This window comes from Dinoponera quadriceps, unplaced genomic scaffold, assembly GCF_001313825.1.
Source record: "Dinoponera quadriceps isolate SergipeBrazil2010 unplaced genomic scaffold, ASM131382v1 scaffold397, whole genome shotgun sequence".
Lineage (NCBI taxonomy): Eukaryota > Metazoa > Arthropoda > Insecta > Hymenoptera > Formicidae > Dinoponera > Dinoponera quadriceps.
The window spans coordinates 198,492-215,063 of NW_014554705.1; the positions used below are offsets into that span (position 1 = coordinate 198,492).

Consider the following 16,572-nt stretch of genomic DNA (forward strand, 5'->3'; position numbering starts at 1 on the left):
GACTGCCTAGGAAATTCGCGCACGCGCGAATGAATCCCCGGCGTGTACGCCATCTTTGTCAAACATCGCTCGCGCGCGCGAGAGAATGAAGATCGTTCTGAAATAACACGCACACAGACCGTAGTCCGCGACCGATTGAAAGATGAAATATACATGACGTCGAGTGTGCCTATGCATACTGTAAAGAGACAAACAACATCGGGCGCACGAATATCCGTATCGTACACCGTCGCACGTTTCGCATCGTATATACACATAGCAGCCATAGTGACTCGAGAGGCATATCGGCCGAATGAGGCGTTAATTGAACGTTCTCGTTAACTCGCCGCTGCGGCGCTCTCTCGTAACCCTTATTGATATCCCTGTTAAAATACATCCTAACTCGGCTCGACTCGCACATCGTCGCTCGTGCTAACGCACGATATGAAGGCGCCCTGACTTGCCTGATGAGAGACTTGCGCGAAGCATCGGCGGTAGCAGAGAGACAGCGACCCCGGCGACAGGGCACTCGAGCACATCATCTTTACGCACATTACTAGTGAACTTTGGATTTTGGCACTTTGACCTCCTGACTGCCACCTCTCCGGCTTGTTACGCACAGGGCACCTTTGCCGCAAAATACACTTCCCCACATCAGAAATGATTTGCTGAATTAGGTGAGCTGTAGTCCATGTCTACGTGCCGATCAGTCCTTTCTCCAGCTAATTCTCCAGCAAGTATATCTTGTCAACAGAAGCAGGATAGACTAGTGTAAGTCTGAATAATTATAGTATGTCACATTGTATCATGTCTCTACTGGAATGTGCTGTGAATTGAGGTAATTACTATAAAGAAAAAAAGGAAAGAAGCATTGTTCTTTGATATGATGTCACAACTCAAAGAACTCTGTCGTATTGTTACATCAGAATAAGAAAATACGGAAATAAGCATTGTGTTGTTTATAAACTACATAAGATATGAAAATATATGTTACGTTGTTTACAATTTGATATCTTGCTTAAATACCTAGAAATCCTATGTGTAGTTTTAAGAATTATTTTGTGTATTTGCAGTCTGCTTCTTACTTCTTCTTACTACTTATTTATTATGATTTTCCTTCTAAGATATTTGCTGATTTCAGATATAAATCATACATGATTGCTGATTTTAGATATAAATCATACATGACACGAGGATTATTTTTTAGGGATCTTATATGATATTATGTAATGTTATCGTAAGCTGCTGGTTGTTATACAAATTGATATTTGCTAAATTTTTCAATGTGGTGTAATATATTTGTTAACAACAGCAGAGTTAAAAGTTTTAAGAATTTAAATTTAAATAGATTTCTTTTTCCTCCTGTGATTAATGTTTAATTTATTAACCTTATTAGTGCTTCAAAAGAGATGACCTAATTATTTCATATTTTGTATTTATATTGAATATATATTTCACTATTATATTTTTTAAAGAAGTTTTTAATTATCGTTATACATTACTATCAAAAAATAAATATGTTTATATTTAATATAGTTACAATGCTTATTTTTATATATAACTATTTATAATGCACTATCTGATAAAATAAACTTAACTGCTGAGGCAAGGCTTGCTTGACCCTTTGGTTTAATTTAATTGCCAATTAATATGACAACATGCAGCCATCAGAGAATTATATATAGCAACACTACAGTAATTTATTTCGCTCTCAGGCAAGTTCTTATTTGCTGTAAATATTCACATATGTAGTTGTCTGTTATCACACTATTAAATCCTATAGATACTTTTTAGACTTTAGACATTTTTATGTTCTTATTTTAATATGTTTTTATTTTCATAAAATGTAAACAATGTTACCTTCTTACACTAATCATTTTACCATATTTTTGTTACAGGTGGAGGCGCCAAATATTTATGTCTTCTATAAAGTATACAGCCTAGTATTAATATCTTATCACTATGGCAGTGCTCACGTCTGTGAAGCAATCGTCGCTGATACATCTTATGTTTGCCATTACGTTTTTTACATCTGGTTTGATAATAAATTTCTTCCAATGCATTTTATACTTTGGACTGAGACCATTTTCGAAGTACCTCTATCGCAAGATTAATTACTATCTTTGTTATTCCTTCTACTGTCGTAAGTTTCCTCCTTATAACATTATACAGTTAAAGAATGTAACTGAAGTGAAAGACTAAACTTGAGGAGTGTACTGTATTCATATACATCTTAAAGATGAAGGTCATTTCTTTTTCAATATAGGTTTGTAAACTCTCTAAAAAAAGAATACTTTGGGATGAAATTTGACAACAATGCACGTTAAATGTAAAATTGCAAGTATTGTCATTTTCTTTTAGAGAAGGGATTTTGATACTTGCAATCGGCCCAGACGAACATTGTATTTTAGAATTAAAGTGTATTTTAGTAGATATATAAAGAAAATTATCAGTCTTTATCTAAACGTTTGATAACTGAAATAATACTTATCAGAAAGAAAATGTCTCATTCTAAGATGATCGAAGTACACTCCATATGTTTGGCCACTCTATATGTTATTATTAATATAAGATCTTGGACTTTATTTATAAGAAATATATTCAACATACACGTTTCCTTCACTAGAGTTAGTATTCATGGCAGAATGGTGGGCAGGATCAGATGTTATATTATATGTAGATAAGAAGGACTTTGATAAATATTATGGTAAGGAGCATGGCTACCTATTAATGAACCACAGTTACGAGACCGACTGGCTGATAGGCTGGCTACTGTGCGAACGTGTAAAATTATTGGGCGTGAGTATTCTCTAAAAAGTAATTTGCATTCAAGTATATACATGCAGCAAAGATATTATTAAAATATTTATCCGCTGATACATGTTCTTTAGAATTGCAAAGCATACGCCAAGAAGTCGATACAGTATATTCCCACTTTGGGGTGGGCGTGGAAATTCGCGGAAAGCATCTTCCTCGAGAGGAGTTGGGAAAAAGACAAGGAAAACATCAAACGTCAAATCAGGGAATTGATCGAATATCCCGATACGATGTGGGTAAGTGTACAGTAAACAAATATCCTTGTAAAATATGTGCAATTGTGCAAATATATTGTTTATTTATTCTGTAATAATCGATTGCTATTTCTTTTTTTTTAAATCTTTACTAATAAGGTACTTTCATAGGTCTATATATCTTGATTTAGAATTTTATCTCAAAACACGACAGTGTACGTTACTAATGGCAACTGTTAGAGGTAAATTCTAATCGGTTACAGTTGCTACTCTATCCAGAGGGCACGCGTTTCACTCCAAAAAAACTGGAAGCCAGTCAAAAGTTCGCGATAGAGAAAGGTTTGCCAGTGTTGAAATATCACTTGACGCCACGCACAAAAGGCTTCACCGCCAGTATAAGTCACATGAGGGGCAAAGCATTGGCCATCTACGACATTCAGATGGCGTTCAAACCGTCGGACCCGGTGAAGCCGACCATGAAGAATCTCTTGTTGGGGAAACGGCTGGAAGGTCATATGTATTGCAAAAGAATTCCCATCGACGAAGTGCCAGAGGGAGACGAAGCTGCTGCTGAATGGCTGCACAAATTTTATCAGCAGAAGGTAATCTATTGAACGTGTGCCTCGGTACGTTGGGTAATCAGAAAGTGCATGTGATTTTAATAAATGTACACTGTTCTGCAACTGGCACACAATTTGAAAGGCGACAATTTTACATGAAGACACAAGTCGAAACTAGAGGATAGAAGAACTTTCTCGTACGAGGCTTCGCTTTTTCGAAAAATATATGCACAATTTATCAGTACTTTGTTCTTCATATTCAAAATAATAATATCGCGCAAGTTAATATTTTTGGTTACCCAAAATGCCCGATGTCTTCTAAATCTTAGTAGACGCTTAATTGCATTAGGAGCTTCAAGTGATTCGCCGGGTCGCTATATGTAATCATTGATAACCCTGCTTTACTTGCGCAATGTTCGACTTGGACGTTTTGGTATAAAGCAAGATGGACAATACGTGGTACAATCAGTATTCTCGTATATTTGTAAGATTAAATCGAGCCGAACAGCGCGCAAGAATTAACTTTTGCTAGACGATAGTTCACGCTAAACGATAGCGCTAGAAGTACTGTTTACTCAATAGGATCGTATGGCGGAGAGCTTTTATAAGACCGGCGATTTCTTCGCCACGAGCGGAGTGCCTAGAACAGACACGTTCACATTAAAGAGAAGGTACTACTCCCTCATTAACACTACATTCTGGGCGATAGTAGTCCTTGTACCAATGCTGTATTACCTTATAAAGCTCTTCTTGTCTGGCTCGACCGTCTACTTCAGCATCGGGGTTGCAATTATCCTTCTATGTAAGTAGTCCCTTCGTATTCGCATACTTCTATGTGAGTTTTCCATACCCGTTACGTATCATCTATCTCCAAGTACTTAATTAGTTTATATCCTTGTCGTGTTCTCGCACTTTTAATCGTTGAAAAGTAATCGTTAATGCTAGAAATTAGTTGAATTTCCGAAGTAGCGTATTTCACTATTACACTCCGATTACGCGATTTTTACGGAAATAAATTGCATTACAGTTTATCTGCTAATGTACAAAACCATCGGTATGTCGGAGATAAGCAAAGGTTCGTCGTACGGTGCGGCCGACACGAAGAAGGACAAATAATTCCAAAGCAATCGCCGACAGTGACTCTTGTGAAAAAGAAAAAAATGTGTCAAAGTAAAAATCCACAATTGTGTGATTTGGGGAAAGGGAGGGATAAATGAAGTGCGGAGGAATGCAGATATGTATACATTTGATTTATACTTCTGTGTGATTTATTCAGCGAAAATACGTTCTGTATGGACTATATATATATATATATATATAATATAAAAAAAATATATATATATATATATACATACACATACACACGCGCGCGCGCGCGCACACACACACACACACACACACACACACACACCCAAATACACACAGACTAACACGTATGCGTAACTCTATATGATATGTACATGTGTGTACATATAGAGGTACTTATACATATATATTTACTTGGTATTATTGATATAAAATTTACATGTTTTTTTGCGTTGGCATTTTTTTCTTATATAGCGACTGTTATTGTTAAATAAACGGTTTAATCCCAAGATGCCATTAGCGATTACTTGCAGGATATATTCATACACGTACCGTATTTATTTTTTTCCGAAACTTTATATATATATATAGTTGTATATAATTCTCAAAACTTGTAACAATTGTCAAATGTTTTGATTATCCTAGAATTTTCAATACATATAAATTTATTACTTAATATAGTGGGTGAGAAGAGTGAAGAGAGAGAGGGGGGGGGGGAATATTTAAAATATATTAAGTTTCAGGTTTGGAAGTGATAGTTTCGTGATGTCGCTCTTGATAACCGTTGCTGGGTTCCGCGATGTAATTGATAATTCTAAGCTTTCCTTTCGGATCGTAAAAGCCATATCGTCCCTTGACGCTTCCATTTTGCAGACGCTCCTCAATTCTGTACTGCCGACTTTTTCTACAATAGTAACAATCCGTCGTTATTTCGATCATAAATACACAATTATTATTTGAAACACTTCTAGAAATTGCTCAAAACGTCTCATCGGAGAACGCTGACAGCCGGTATTTACCCACGTCCAGTATCGAAGCCGAATATATACGTTCCTGGTCCCCGATGATTCCTTAGTTGAAAATCTATCCGGCTTCCGTCCGATGATTCTTCCGTTTCTCTTTTGGACATCACAGCGGGATGAAGTATCGAAGTACGATTGGTATGTGGCGGTACAATTGATCCGTTTACATCACGATAATCGTGTACTGCTAACATGGTTGCGAGAGAAGAGAGTTTCAAGAGAAGCTGCGAAGGAAAACACAAGGAATTCGAGACATCGATTCTGCGCGTATACAGTTGCTCGACGGTGTCTGCCGAATAATTCGATCGCTTTCACATCTTCGCGGTTCGTCGCTCTCTTTGATCTACTTTTCTACCGATCGCACGGTACTCTCGTTGAGATGAAAAATATCAAACAATCAAGTTATTCTCTGTCGAAAGCGAGAACCTTTCACGATAAAGGTAAGACGTGCTCACGATAATCACTGGAATGTTACTCACAAAGCACTCGATATACATTGTATCTTCCTTCCTCGGCGAACAGTTCCAGATAAACTGATCCTTTCGAGCACGTTCGAGCTCTCGTGTGTTGTGTCTCCGCAAAACTCTCACTTTCCCCATGATTGAGTTTTTGTCTCTTCCTCTCTTTTTCTGTCTCTTCCAATTATTCAACATTGTTTACTTTAACAAGCTGTCGGTGACAATGGAATGAATAATTCAATCGGTAATTAAAAGAATTACATAAGCGAGGTAGTCGAGCGTGCTTCCGTTTAGAAACATCGGACAATACCGTTGTTTTGTAACAACTATTCAGCCGTCAACTTGTCTCGCTCGTGATACGCGCATTTTCAGTACGCTGATTTATAAGCGTGTGGACGCAAAAATGAAGAACGTTCTTCGGAAGACACTATAATCCACGCGAAATGGCCAAGCTGATCTTCATTGCTCTGTGTTGCGTTTGCTTGCTGCTGCTAGAGTCTGCAAACGTAAGTAATTCGAAAGAATCTTTCGGTAGTAGATATCCTCGAACAATACATTCGTCGACTAATTATTGGAATTTTTTGGCCTCTTTAAATATTTTCTACGTAAAAATCGATCCGATATTCGCGTTATATTCAAAATATGATATCACAGTGTAAGAATGTAATGACAGGTATAATTTGACAATTTGCTCTCTCTCATGTTCGCAGTCGTTGAAATGCCAAACAGGTATCCAGCAAGCAGACGATCAATTCCGGAAAGTTGTGCAGATTTGCAAGAAACGGCACAGTGGTGGGAACAATAGCGATTCTTCGTCGAATGAGGATGACGACGACTCGGATTTGTTGAACAAGTTCTTCATGAAAGGCAGCGACTCCTCCTCCAACACGCAGTCTTGGTAAGATCGGACCGATCGAAAATCGACCAGCGGAAAATGAGAGAATAGTTATGTCGCAAAATAATAATCTCGATACGAGACGTTATTGGTTTATAATTACATAATAATAATGATTAATATGACAATTATCATTAACGATAACATCAATAGTAATCAATAATGTAACAATCAAGGAAACACGGGAACGACCAGAGAGGCAGCAGCGATCCACGTCATTCCTTCAATCAGACAAATGGAAACTGGAGAAGCGCGCAACGTCCTAATCACGACAACAATAATCACGACTCCGACGGAATGTATCCTGGCAGAGGATATCCTAGCGGAGGATATCCTGGTGGAAATGTCAGAGATGGTTCAAGTTATGATCAAATGAACGGTAACTTCGGGAACACTCACAAGGACCAAAAACGAGCTGTAAGATACTAATAAAAGTGCACCTGTATAAATACATAAATCATATAATACATATATTATCCCCGGACTTTAAGGAATGCACGAAGTATCGGTAGAGAAATTTAACGAAATGATAATAAATATTTCCGAGATAAACACACATTATAGAAAAATAGATATATTAGTAATTAATGTATATAATTGATACTGTGTCATATGAATTACTGTGCGTAGTGCGTCACTCAGTGTTTCTTCAACGAATTGAACGCGGTAAGTGGACGGCTGTTTCGATACTTGAAGAAAAGTGCCTTGCCAGTCGGTCTCTCTATAATTCTAATTCTAACAGGTGGATCACAGAGGATTCCCCCAGCAGGAATTGATCATAAATCTGATGACACACAACATACAGAATCCAGAACTGCAAGATTTTATGGAGGAAGCCATCATAGAGTGTTTTCACTTCCTCAGTGCAGACATGAGGCAGGACAAGTGTTACTTTTCGCAAAATCTCTTGTCTTGCTTGGCCGAAAAAGGAAAAGAAGTACGTTTTACGAAAAGTGATTATAATTCAAATGAATACTAACAGTTAACGTGATTCTCTTTTTTTTTTTAGAGATGCGAAGATTGGAACAATTAATTGCACCGTGTAGACGTCATAATAATCGATCAGCTAATCATTTCCACGGAAAAAGGACAAGAAGTTAATCCTCTAATAAAAATGTAACCTGAAAAAAATATCATGTATGACTTACAAGGCGTTGTTTTGAGCATATAATGATTCCATAATGGTAAATAACAAGTTAACACTATACACACATTAATATTATAACAATTTATAATACTTGCACAAATAGAACAAATAGAACATACCTGTTATTTTTGTTTTTCGATCATTTATACTCAAATATCGGAAAACTTAAAAATCGAATTACATATTAAAGTTATGTATTGTTTTTCTTTTAGATCAAACAACTTAAATTCTTTAATCTATTGTTTGTGTTTTTCGACGATGTGTATTTACAACAGAGATCGATGAAACTGTCTCTTGGAAATGTACAGTTTTAGCTAGGCAAAAAGCATTTTTTCATCGCTCTGCGAAATATCTTATCGCCGAAAGTGCAAGCATCACAAGCATATATCACTTTATCTTAGATTTTAGATTCTCCCTATTTGCCGAAGGCATTACTAAATACAATATCGTTCTCGTCTTGCGACGGTAAAATAAAACTGGAAATAACGTTTCGGACATCGTTCTCGCACACGTCATCGGATGTTACTTCCTCTTTTTCAAGTCCTCGAATCGCTTCATCAAGTCATCGAAATCAATATCGTCGTTCTCGGGCGGATTTGTAGGCGTCTCATTTTCCGTCGGTACCGCCGGCAGATCCGGAAGCTGGAAGTTATTCATGGGTATTTTGGACCTCGGCTGGGGTTTCGGTTTCTCATCGGACTGTAGAATAAAACAAAAATTATATACGATTAACATGCTGATAGAATTTTGCAGCATTCTCATCATAAACAAACATTCCATTAATCTTGTAATAGCAGTTTTGTAAAAATTAAAGCGACAATGAAGATATTGATATTGTACGAACTTACCTGTTTGTTCAAGTCAGGTGGAAAGTCAGGCCTGTAGGGTGGTGGTAAATCTTCTTCCTGATTAACAAATTTTCAAAGATATTATATAAGTAGACAAGTGATTTTTTTCTATTTCATCGTTGCTACAAACAAGGAAATATTTCTTTCTAGATATATCATTATTAACTTTATTATTATTGGTAAATGTATGTTACTCACTGGTTTATTTGAATTGGCATTGTCCAAGGGTATGTTATATGAGAATGCAGTGGGATTAAACATAGTATTTTGATCCTTTTCCATAGGTGGAGATACGAATCCAATGGATAAACCATCTTTCTCGGAATCCTTTGACATTACAATATCTTTAATTGCATGGGACTCAAAACAATTAACAAATTCTCTGCAAAATTTTGTGGATCGAATGTCTATGATTGCTAAGACCAAAATTTCACATTTTCTGTGTATTTTTTTTTTTTTATTAAAATTGTATACTAGGAGAAATTTCTATTTGATGTTATGTATTAATTTATGTACTACTTATACTGTGTTCTAAATCCTCTTAATATACACGACTTTAAAATAAAGTAAGAAGTGATGCAAATTACCCCACTAGTGCTGAATCCAGGATCAGGTAACAGAGGCGCCTGTGGGAAGCCAATGAAGCCAGCTGGATGTGGCATTCCGCCTCCACTGGCCATATCCAGATTGTTCCTCGATTCTCCTCCATTGGCTCCTATGTCTATCAACATTGCATCCTGAGCTTCCGCCATCACCTGTGGATCTGGTTCATATTCGACGTTGTAATTCTTAGCGATCTCTATCAAATACTTCTCTACAAGCAGCTTTGATGGTGATTGCACACTCATCTTGTGCTTCAGCTTCTCGGATATGGTCTGTATTGCCTCTTCTCGGCATGCTTCTGTATATTGTCTGCCGTACTTCGATGTCAAGATGTCTGCTATTACCTTGACTTCTTGGACATCTGTCTGGATACGAGGTGCTACCCACAGAATGGTGGATATAGCTTCTGCTAGGCCTTCATCGAGGTTTCTGAAAGCAAGTAACATAGACTTAAGACAATTTGAAGACAAACTCTTTAACTATCAATTATACAAGGAGAATTCAATTTCATAGATACACAACTGGGATACAGACTTCATCTGTTGGATGAGGCCGAAGCGCGCCAGCAACAAGTCACAGTACATCTCCAGCAGCTCCATTGCTTCGACCATGTAGTCCTCGCGGATGATATGCTCAACTCGGATCTTAGCACGTTCTGATTTGCCAGCAGCAATGAAGTCTGCAATCTCACGTCGGGCTTTCTGCGCTAACTCCGTTTTCTTCTTTTCTAGCAGCTTCAACCGATTAATCGCCAGACGTAAGTGTGTCTTGAGTTTTGTATAATTTGGCCCACTGGCGAACATCTTTAGCGTAGATCTGGTTGCCTTTATTTACTAATCTTCTTCCCCTCGTTACGCGTTGTTTCTTTCTGTTAATAGGTTTTTTTTCTATCAGTATCAAATATTTTATATCATTTTTAATGTATCGAGACGGTGTAACTGAAATTGATTTATTGCATCTCATCACATACTGTAATTATATATATATACATTGTTTCGTTCGATATAACTTTTTTTTACAGTGACTAACCGGATCTTCTTTTGTTCCGGATGTCTTCTTTTTTGAAGATGTGGTAACAAGAACCCGGAATCAATTCGCTGTCCTTGATACTTTTTCCTTTCCCAAAAACCTTTTACAAAATAATTGACGATACTTTGTGTCGTCAAGTCTAAATTAAGATAACTTCCCTCGTGATCGCTAATGATCGCGAAAAATTCGCTAATCGTCGTCACGCCTCTTTCTTCTTTTTCTAAGAGCTCCCTATTCTTTGAGATGCAATATCTTAATTACACGAATGACAACTCGCTGATGACCTCACTCCACGCTTTGATATTCATTTCTGTGTGTGATGAGCCTTATCACTGGTCTGTTCTTTTTAGCTGAACTGGCTGCACCAATTCGAGAAATTTACGTACACTGAGAATGTTGTTCGTACGCTTCATACGTTTCTATGATATGTAAATTTCTTGAACTAGTGCAGCCAGTTCAGTTGAAAAGAACCGACCACTCGCACACAGGCACAGCCGCGGAGCAATTGAATGATGTCATCGTCCGGTCCGAATGATGAAAACAATGAAGAATTCGATCTAATCAGTATGATAATGAAAATTTAATCTTACACTTATCATAAGTCTAAAATGAAAAATTATTACACAATTATTATTATAGATCCAGTGAGGAGTAAAAAAGTTTTATTCGTCATCGAGTCAATTGCGAATAGACATTCTTCTGCCAGAGGAGAACATCCATGAACCTTTGAAGATTGATCATGAATCTTCTCTAATGAGAATTCGTGAAAAGAGTACATTTTCTTGTTTGAATACACATTTGGAATTTTCACTTTTCACATTTGCGCCTTGAGAAAAGTTACGTAATCGATGCCCTGAAAACTTACTAGAAAATCAAGTGCCGTCTGACCTCCCGTTGAGTCGTACTACGACTTTCACTTGTCAGTAGAAACGATCGTAGCAGAAAACTTTGTAACTAATAAAAAATGTATCGTGCTTGTGGACAGACCAGCTAATACATCAAAGTGAAAGTCTGAAATCTCCGCTACGAGTCGCTACCAACAAGTGTACACGTAAAACTCAAAAAAATTAATTTTTGAAATAGTAGGTTTATTTCAATTTGTAGAGTTGTACTACTTCATTAGTAAAACTTGTAAGTCATTGGATATCATCGATAACAGGTTAGTACATATTAGATTAGTTACGAACAAATTTATTAAATTAATTATTTCTGGTGCTTGTTACGATATAATTAATTATCAAAAATTGATATAATCTATAATCGATTATTAGACTTCGATCGTTTAGCTCTTTCAGTAGCATTTTAATTTTTAACTATACATTTTGCAGAATCAATGATTCCGACGATTTCTTTAAGTTGTCCTCTAAATTAATTATCGTGTATCATGAATATGCATTTTTTTTTTATTTGATTCTCGTGAAAATTATTTTAAATTCTATTCTGGGTGATTATTTAGTTTAGCTACATCAGCATAAATATCGATGAAATTACGTACCTTATTCTGCCTGCATCAACAGTATAATATTAAATTTTACTTTGTTAATTACTTTGTTAATTAGATTAGATTGATTATCAGGATATAACCAAGATTCTTCAGTTTTGGAAAATCATATTCATATCCATAAATTAAAGTAGAATATTAGAAAAAGGAGAGTATTAAAGAAGAAAACGGAAGTTGTAAATATATATTTATACAAAAAAAGAAGAAATTTTATATTATGATTGATAATGTGCATAAACATAGTCAATTCTATGTTTCTTTAGACTAACATCATTGATATTTTTTAAGAATTTTCGATTTAACCAGATTTCCAGTTCCTGACAATTATGTGCACTTCTTTAAAAAAACAGGTAAATGTTAAGTTTTTATGTCGTCACAATGACTCCAAAAATGTGATATGACTTTATTAACACTTTAATGGCCGCTCACACAACATGTGTGTGATAGCTGGAACAACTGTTATTGTCTGCTCACACAATATGTGTGTGATGCTACCGCTGAAGAAAATATTGCTGGCTCCTGGTGACGTTTGACTGCGTAGACATGCGGCTATTAAAGTGTTAATGATTCTTTTTAAGATTTATAATTGAATCACACAAGAAACATTGAAACCTATGAGAACCAAAATTTATATATTATAATTACTTAAAAAACATTACTGTAGATAGTTAAAGATTCTTTCATAATCAAATTAAGTAATTATAATATACAAATTTTGGTTCTCATAGGTTTCAATGTTATATATATATATGATAGATATTAATATACATGTTGAATAAAATTTTTATTTATGACAAAAATATTAGATATACCTATAATTCTAAGAAGTTTGTGATTATTCTTTTATTATTATTTCTCAAATTTAAAGTAAAGAATTATGACAAATGTTAACGTTTGAATATGATATATAGGATGCTTCACAATCTAAAAATATAGTGAAATATACCAAGAAGGTGTGCTTTAGTATCTTGAAATATTGGATTATACAATTGCACTACTTCTTGGATTACATCATAGACTTTGTCTTTGGCATCTATTATGATAAAAAAGCCAAGAAAGTGCCATCAGTGAAAGATCCTTTGTTGTTAGAAAGTGCAGTTTCCTTGGCAGAAAAAATTAGGTCAGTTTATTTTTACTAATTTCTTAATATAGACATATTTAGTCCCTAATATTTACTTATCTTATATCAGGACTAGGCAAATTACATCGGAATGTGTTGTGAAAGCTTACATCAAGAGATGCAAAGAAGTAAATGGTATGATCAATGCTGTTGTAGAAGAAAGATATTTAGATGCGATCGAAGAAGCCAAAGTAGTGGACGCTATGATAGAAAATGGTATAAATATAGAAATGATAAAGATAAAACAGCCATATCTGGGGGTTCCCTTTACCACCAAGGAGAGCAATGAGGCTAAAGGTAAGTGAAATGATAGACACAGTAGTATAATAAATTTTTCTCCTGTTTCAAAATTTTTAAGAATATTTTAAAAGATTAGGATTCTCTTGAATAGCTCGAATAGTATTGGTTTAATGTCATAGATGAGAAATATGTATGTAATAAGTAATATGCAAAAGTGTATGCAATATGTAATAAGTTTTTGCAACATGTAGCAATCTTATTTTTTAGTTTTCTCTGATACATAATAATTTCCTAACCATGAAACTTGTAATGTGTAGAAAACTGAGATATATAGCCGATACGTAAAATCGCAAAATAATTCTTGAAATAACAGATCATTTTTCAGCCATCTCAGCTGTCACGGCCGCCCGAGTAAGGCTGAAAAATGATCCGTTATTTCAAGAATTGTTTTATGATTCTACGTGACGTATCGGCTAGATATCTCAGATTTCTGCACATTTTACAAATTTCAAAATTATAAAACTTTTATGTCCTTCGAGAAAAACTAAAAACTGAAGTTGCTATATGTTGAAGAAGAAAAAACTTTTTACATGTCATTTCTCACATATGACGTCACAAAACTAATACGGCTACCCGAGAAAGCCAAGCCTTCAAGATTTATTTAAAAATTTACAGAAGGAAACACACACAGTAAAAAGTTATTTTATATAATTTTACTGAATCAATAATAGAATCAATTAATTAATGATCATTGATAATTGTTTCAATAGGAATGATCCACAGCATGGGTATAATCCGTCGCCGTAACATTCGTTCAGAAAAGGACGCCACAGTAGTAGGTTACTTAAAGGATGCCGGTGGGATTCTAATTGCGAAAACCAATGTCCCAGAGCTGAATTTGTGGGTCGAATCGAGAAATAAAGTATATGGACAAACAAATAATCCTTATAACACGACTAGGACTGTGGGAGGCAGCAGTGGGGGGGAAGGCGCCATAATTGCCGCGTGTGGTGCTGCAATCTCCATTGCCAGTGACATAGGAGGTTCCACTAGAATACCTGCATTCTATAATGGATTGTTTGGTCATAAACCCAGCGAAAGTTAGTATTATTAAAGACACTGTTTATAGATTTTGCTGTTCCGGCACAATGATATTTAATAGGACCCTGAAATTGATCATTAATAAGTATTTGACTGTCAATTTTAACAGGATTAACTCCAGTAGCTGGAATCGGATTGCGAAAGAAAGATTATCCAGACAGTATGGTGGTAGCTGGGCCACTCTGTAAAAAAGCTGAAGATCTGACGCCACTTTTAAAAGTGCTAATCGGTGCTAAAATATCTATGTTAAAACTAGACGATCCGGTAAATTTGAAGGACTTGAAGGTGTTTTATCAAGAAAACTCCGGCGACTTGAGGGCGAGCAAAGTAAACAAAGCGATGCGAGCGACGTTAAGGAAGGCGGTGGAACATTTCAAGGAACTTACAGGTTCTGCAACAATGGTAGTATTCTACGCTGTTACTTTTGTACATTTCTTAGATCGATAAAGTATGGGAGCGACTCACTTTTCTCACTATTTTTGATAGCTAAACTGCTTTCATGTCTGATTGATAAAAAAAGTAATCTTCCTACAAAATTTACACATGTAAGAAAACATAGATTGTATATTACAGATCGAAATACCAGGCTCTGAGTACAGCATCTTACTGTGGAAGCACTGGATGAACCGTGAAGGCTTCAACTTCAAGCTGGAAATAACAGGCCGAGAGGTAAGGATTAAACTTGAACGACACATTTTACATTTTGTATGTATCTTAGGACAACATATTCTTAATATTAATTAGTAGTATTCACACTTTATACCTTGATACAAAACTAGTGCCCTTTTTTTAACTCACATATTTTATTTCTACATTCATAAAAATTCACTTTGTAGTACGTCACCAGCGCGAAAAGAGAGCTTTACAACTACATCACTGGATCTTCAGAAATAACATTTGCCGCCATTGTTAAGATGATGGATGAGGACTTTCTACCGAAGCCCAACGCAAAATGGGCGGAAGATGTCACTAAGAAGACGAAGGAATTCCTAGCGGTAATTATAGTAGAAAATGAAAAAAAGATCAAATATATAATAAATAAAAGTATATAATATCGGTTATACAGATTTTTCACCTAGCAATTTATCCGCAGGACAAACTCGGTGACGATGGCGTGCTGTTTTATCCTTCGGGCCCTTTCCCAGCTGTTTATCATTATTCCAGTTTTTTACGTCCCTTTAACTTCGGTTACTTCTGTCTGTTCAATGCCCTGCGATTCCCAGTTTGTCAAGTACCAATGGGCTTGGACGAACACGGCTTACCGGTTGGTATTCAGGTAAGATATCAGAGCTTGCATATCGCCGTTGGAAAATGATTTTAGTTGATATCTTTGAAATATTTATACGATTTATATTTCTCCCTGATTCAAGGTGATAGCTGCTCCCTACAACGATCACCTATGCATCGCAGTGGCTAAAGAACTTGAGAGGGCGTTCGGAGGTTGGGTTCCTCCATCGTAAATTGTATGCAAGGTAGCCACTTTCTTCTTAAAGAGATTTAAGTTGTTCGGCATTTTTCTATTTCTAACTACTCTTAAACGACATATATAAATAAGACTACGGGAAAAGAGTGCACTAAGCGTTTTTGCTTGCATTATTTGTCAGTAATCCACGGTGATAGTAGGTTAAGTAATTTTTTTGTATCGCATATTTTTTACTTCCTATTGTCATTGCTAGTATATTCGATTCTTTATGGGACATTGGTGTATTGTTTTGTTGTTGAATAGTTTGTAAGATGGTGGTTGTTTAATTGAATATATTCCCAATTCCAAGAGATACGGGAAAAACGAGAAAATGATTTTTAAGACAGCTACAACAATTTGTGTAAACCTTTCTCTTCAAACTACTCTCAATTCCATGGCCTTGTAAAGGATTAAGTATAAAAACCAATAAGAATTGAAAAGTAGATGGAAAAAATAATCGATGAGAGATCAAAAGAATCTTCCCCGCGCCGATAAGTTACCTTTCGACCA

General features: G+C 35.8%; 5 protein-coding genes across 10 annotated transcripts; 3 read left to right on the plus strand and 2 right to left on the minus strand.

The window, feature by feature from the left end:
* Positions 1 to 48: 48 nt before the first annotated feature.
* Positions 49 to 4,868, plus strand: LOC106740925 (1-acyl-sn-glycerol-3-phosphate acyltransferase gamma-like). Of its 2 annotated transcripts, none has more exons than XM_014612402.1 (7): positions 49 to 750; positions 1,878 to 2,122; positions 2,606 to 2,778; positions 2,871 to 3,032; positions 3,254 to 3,592; positions 4,133 to 4,352; positions 4,578 to 4,868. In XM_014612402.1, exons 2-7 carry the CDS (start codon positions 1,942 to 1,944, stop codon positions 4,664 to 4,666), a joined length of 1,164 nt encoding a protein of 387 aa, XP_014467888.1. In that variant the 5' UTR covers positions 49 to 750; positions 1,878 to 1,941; the 3' UTR covers positions 4,667 to 4,868. The 2 variants fall into 2 exon arrangements, with proteins under 2 accessions (XP_014467888.1, XP_014467890.1); XM_014612404.1 differs by having other exon boundaries at positions 49 to 656.
* A 55-nt stretch (positions 4,869 to 4,923) lies between these two features.
* LOC106740930 lies at positions 4,924 to 6,330 on the minus strand. The gene is made up of 3 exons (XM_014612411.1): positions 6,138 to 6,330; positions 5,656 to 5,882; positions 4,924 to 5,540 (listed from the first exon to the last, which is right to left on the minus strand). The coding sequence occupies exons 1-3, from the start codon at positions 6,309 to 6,311 to the stop codon at positions 5,369 to 5,371; spliced, it is 573 nt and encodes a 190-aa protein (XP_014467897.1). The 5' UTR covers positions 6,312 to 6,330; the 3' UTR covers positions 4,924 to 5,368.
* LOC106740927 (general odorant-binding protein 71) lies at positions 5,438 to 8,137 on the plus strand. 4 transcript variants are annotated; one of them, XM_014612407.1, is made up of 7 exons: positions 5,438 to 5,524; positions 5,608 to 5,796; positions 6,489 to 6,622; positions 6,827 to 7,014; positions 7,188 to 7,428; positions 7,642 to 7,948; positions 8,021 to 8,137. In XM_014612407.1, exons 3-7 carry the CDS (start codon positions 6,560 to 6,562, stop codon positions 8,110 to 8,112), a joined length of 891 nt encoding a protein of 296 aa, XP_014467893.1. In that variant the 5' UTR covers positions 5,438 to 5,524; positions 5,608 to 5,796; positions 6,489 to 6,559; the 3' UTR covers positions 8,113 to 8,137. The 4 variants fall into 4 exon arrangements, with proteins under 4 accessions (XP_014467893.1, XP_014467892.1, XP_014467894.1 ...); XM_014612406.1 differs by having other exon boundaries at positions 5,455 to 5,796; XM_014612408.1 differs by lacking the exons at positions 5,438 to 5,524; positions 5,608 to 5,796 and adding an exon at positions 5,860 to 6,098.
* Positions 8,138 to 8,223: 86 nt separating this feature from the next.
* Positions 8,224 to 11,041, minus strand: LOC106740926 (IST1 homolog). Its single transcript, XM_014612405.1, has 6 exons — positions 10,639 to 11,041; positions 10,144 to 10,477; positions 9,594 to 10,038; positions 9,205 to 9,333; positions 9,007 to 9,063; positions 8,224 to 8,857 (listed from the first exon to the last, which is right to left on the minus strand). Exons 2-6 carry the CDS (start codon positions 10,410 to 10,412, stop codon positions 8,681 to 8,683), a joined length of 1,077 nt encoding a protein of 358 aa, XP_014467891.1. The 5' UTR covers positions 10,413 to 10,477; positions 10,639 to 11,041; the 3' UTR covers positions 8,224 to 8,680.
* Positions 11,042 to 11,556: 515 nt separating this feature from the next.
* LOC106740933 (fatty-acid amide hydrolase 2-like) lies at positions 11,557 to 16,394 on the plus strand. Of its 2 annotated transcripts, none has more exons than XM_014612419.1 (10): positions 11,557 to 11,797; positions 12,428 to 12,489; positions 13,051 to 13,259; positions 13,330 to 13,556; positions 14,270 to 14,599; positions 14,710 to 15,002; positions 15,174 to 15,269; positions 15,437 to 15,595; positions 15,694 to 15,876; positions 15,971 to 16,394. In XM_014612419.1, exons 2-10 carry the CDS (start codon positions 12,466 to 12,468, stop codon positions 16,058 to 16,060), a joined length of 1,611 nt encoding a protein of 536 aa, XP_014467905.1. In that variant the 5' UTR covers positions 11,557 to 11,797; positions 12,428 to 12,465; the 3' UTR covers positions 16,061 to 16,394. The 2 variants fall into 2 exon arrangements, with proteins under 2 accessions (XP_014467905.1, XP_014467904.1); XM_014612418.1 differs by having other exon boundaries at positions 12,446 to 12,489.
* The last annotated feature ends 178 nt before the right edge of the window (positions 16,395 to 16,572 follow it).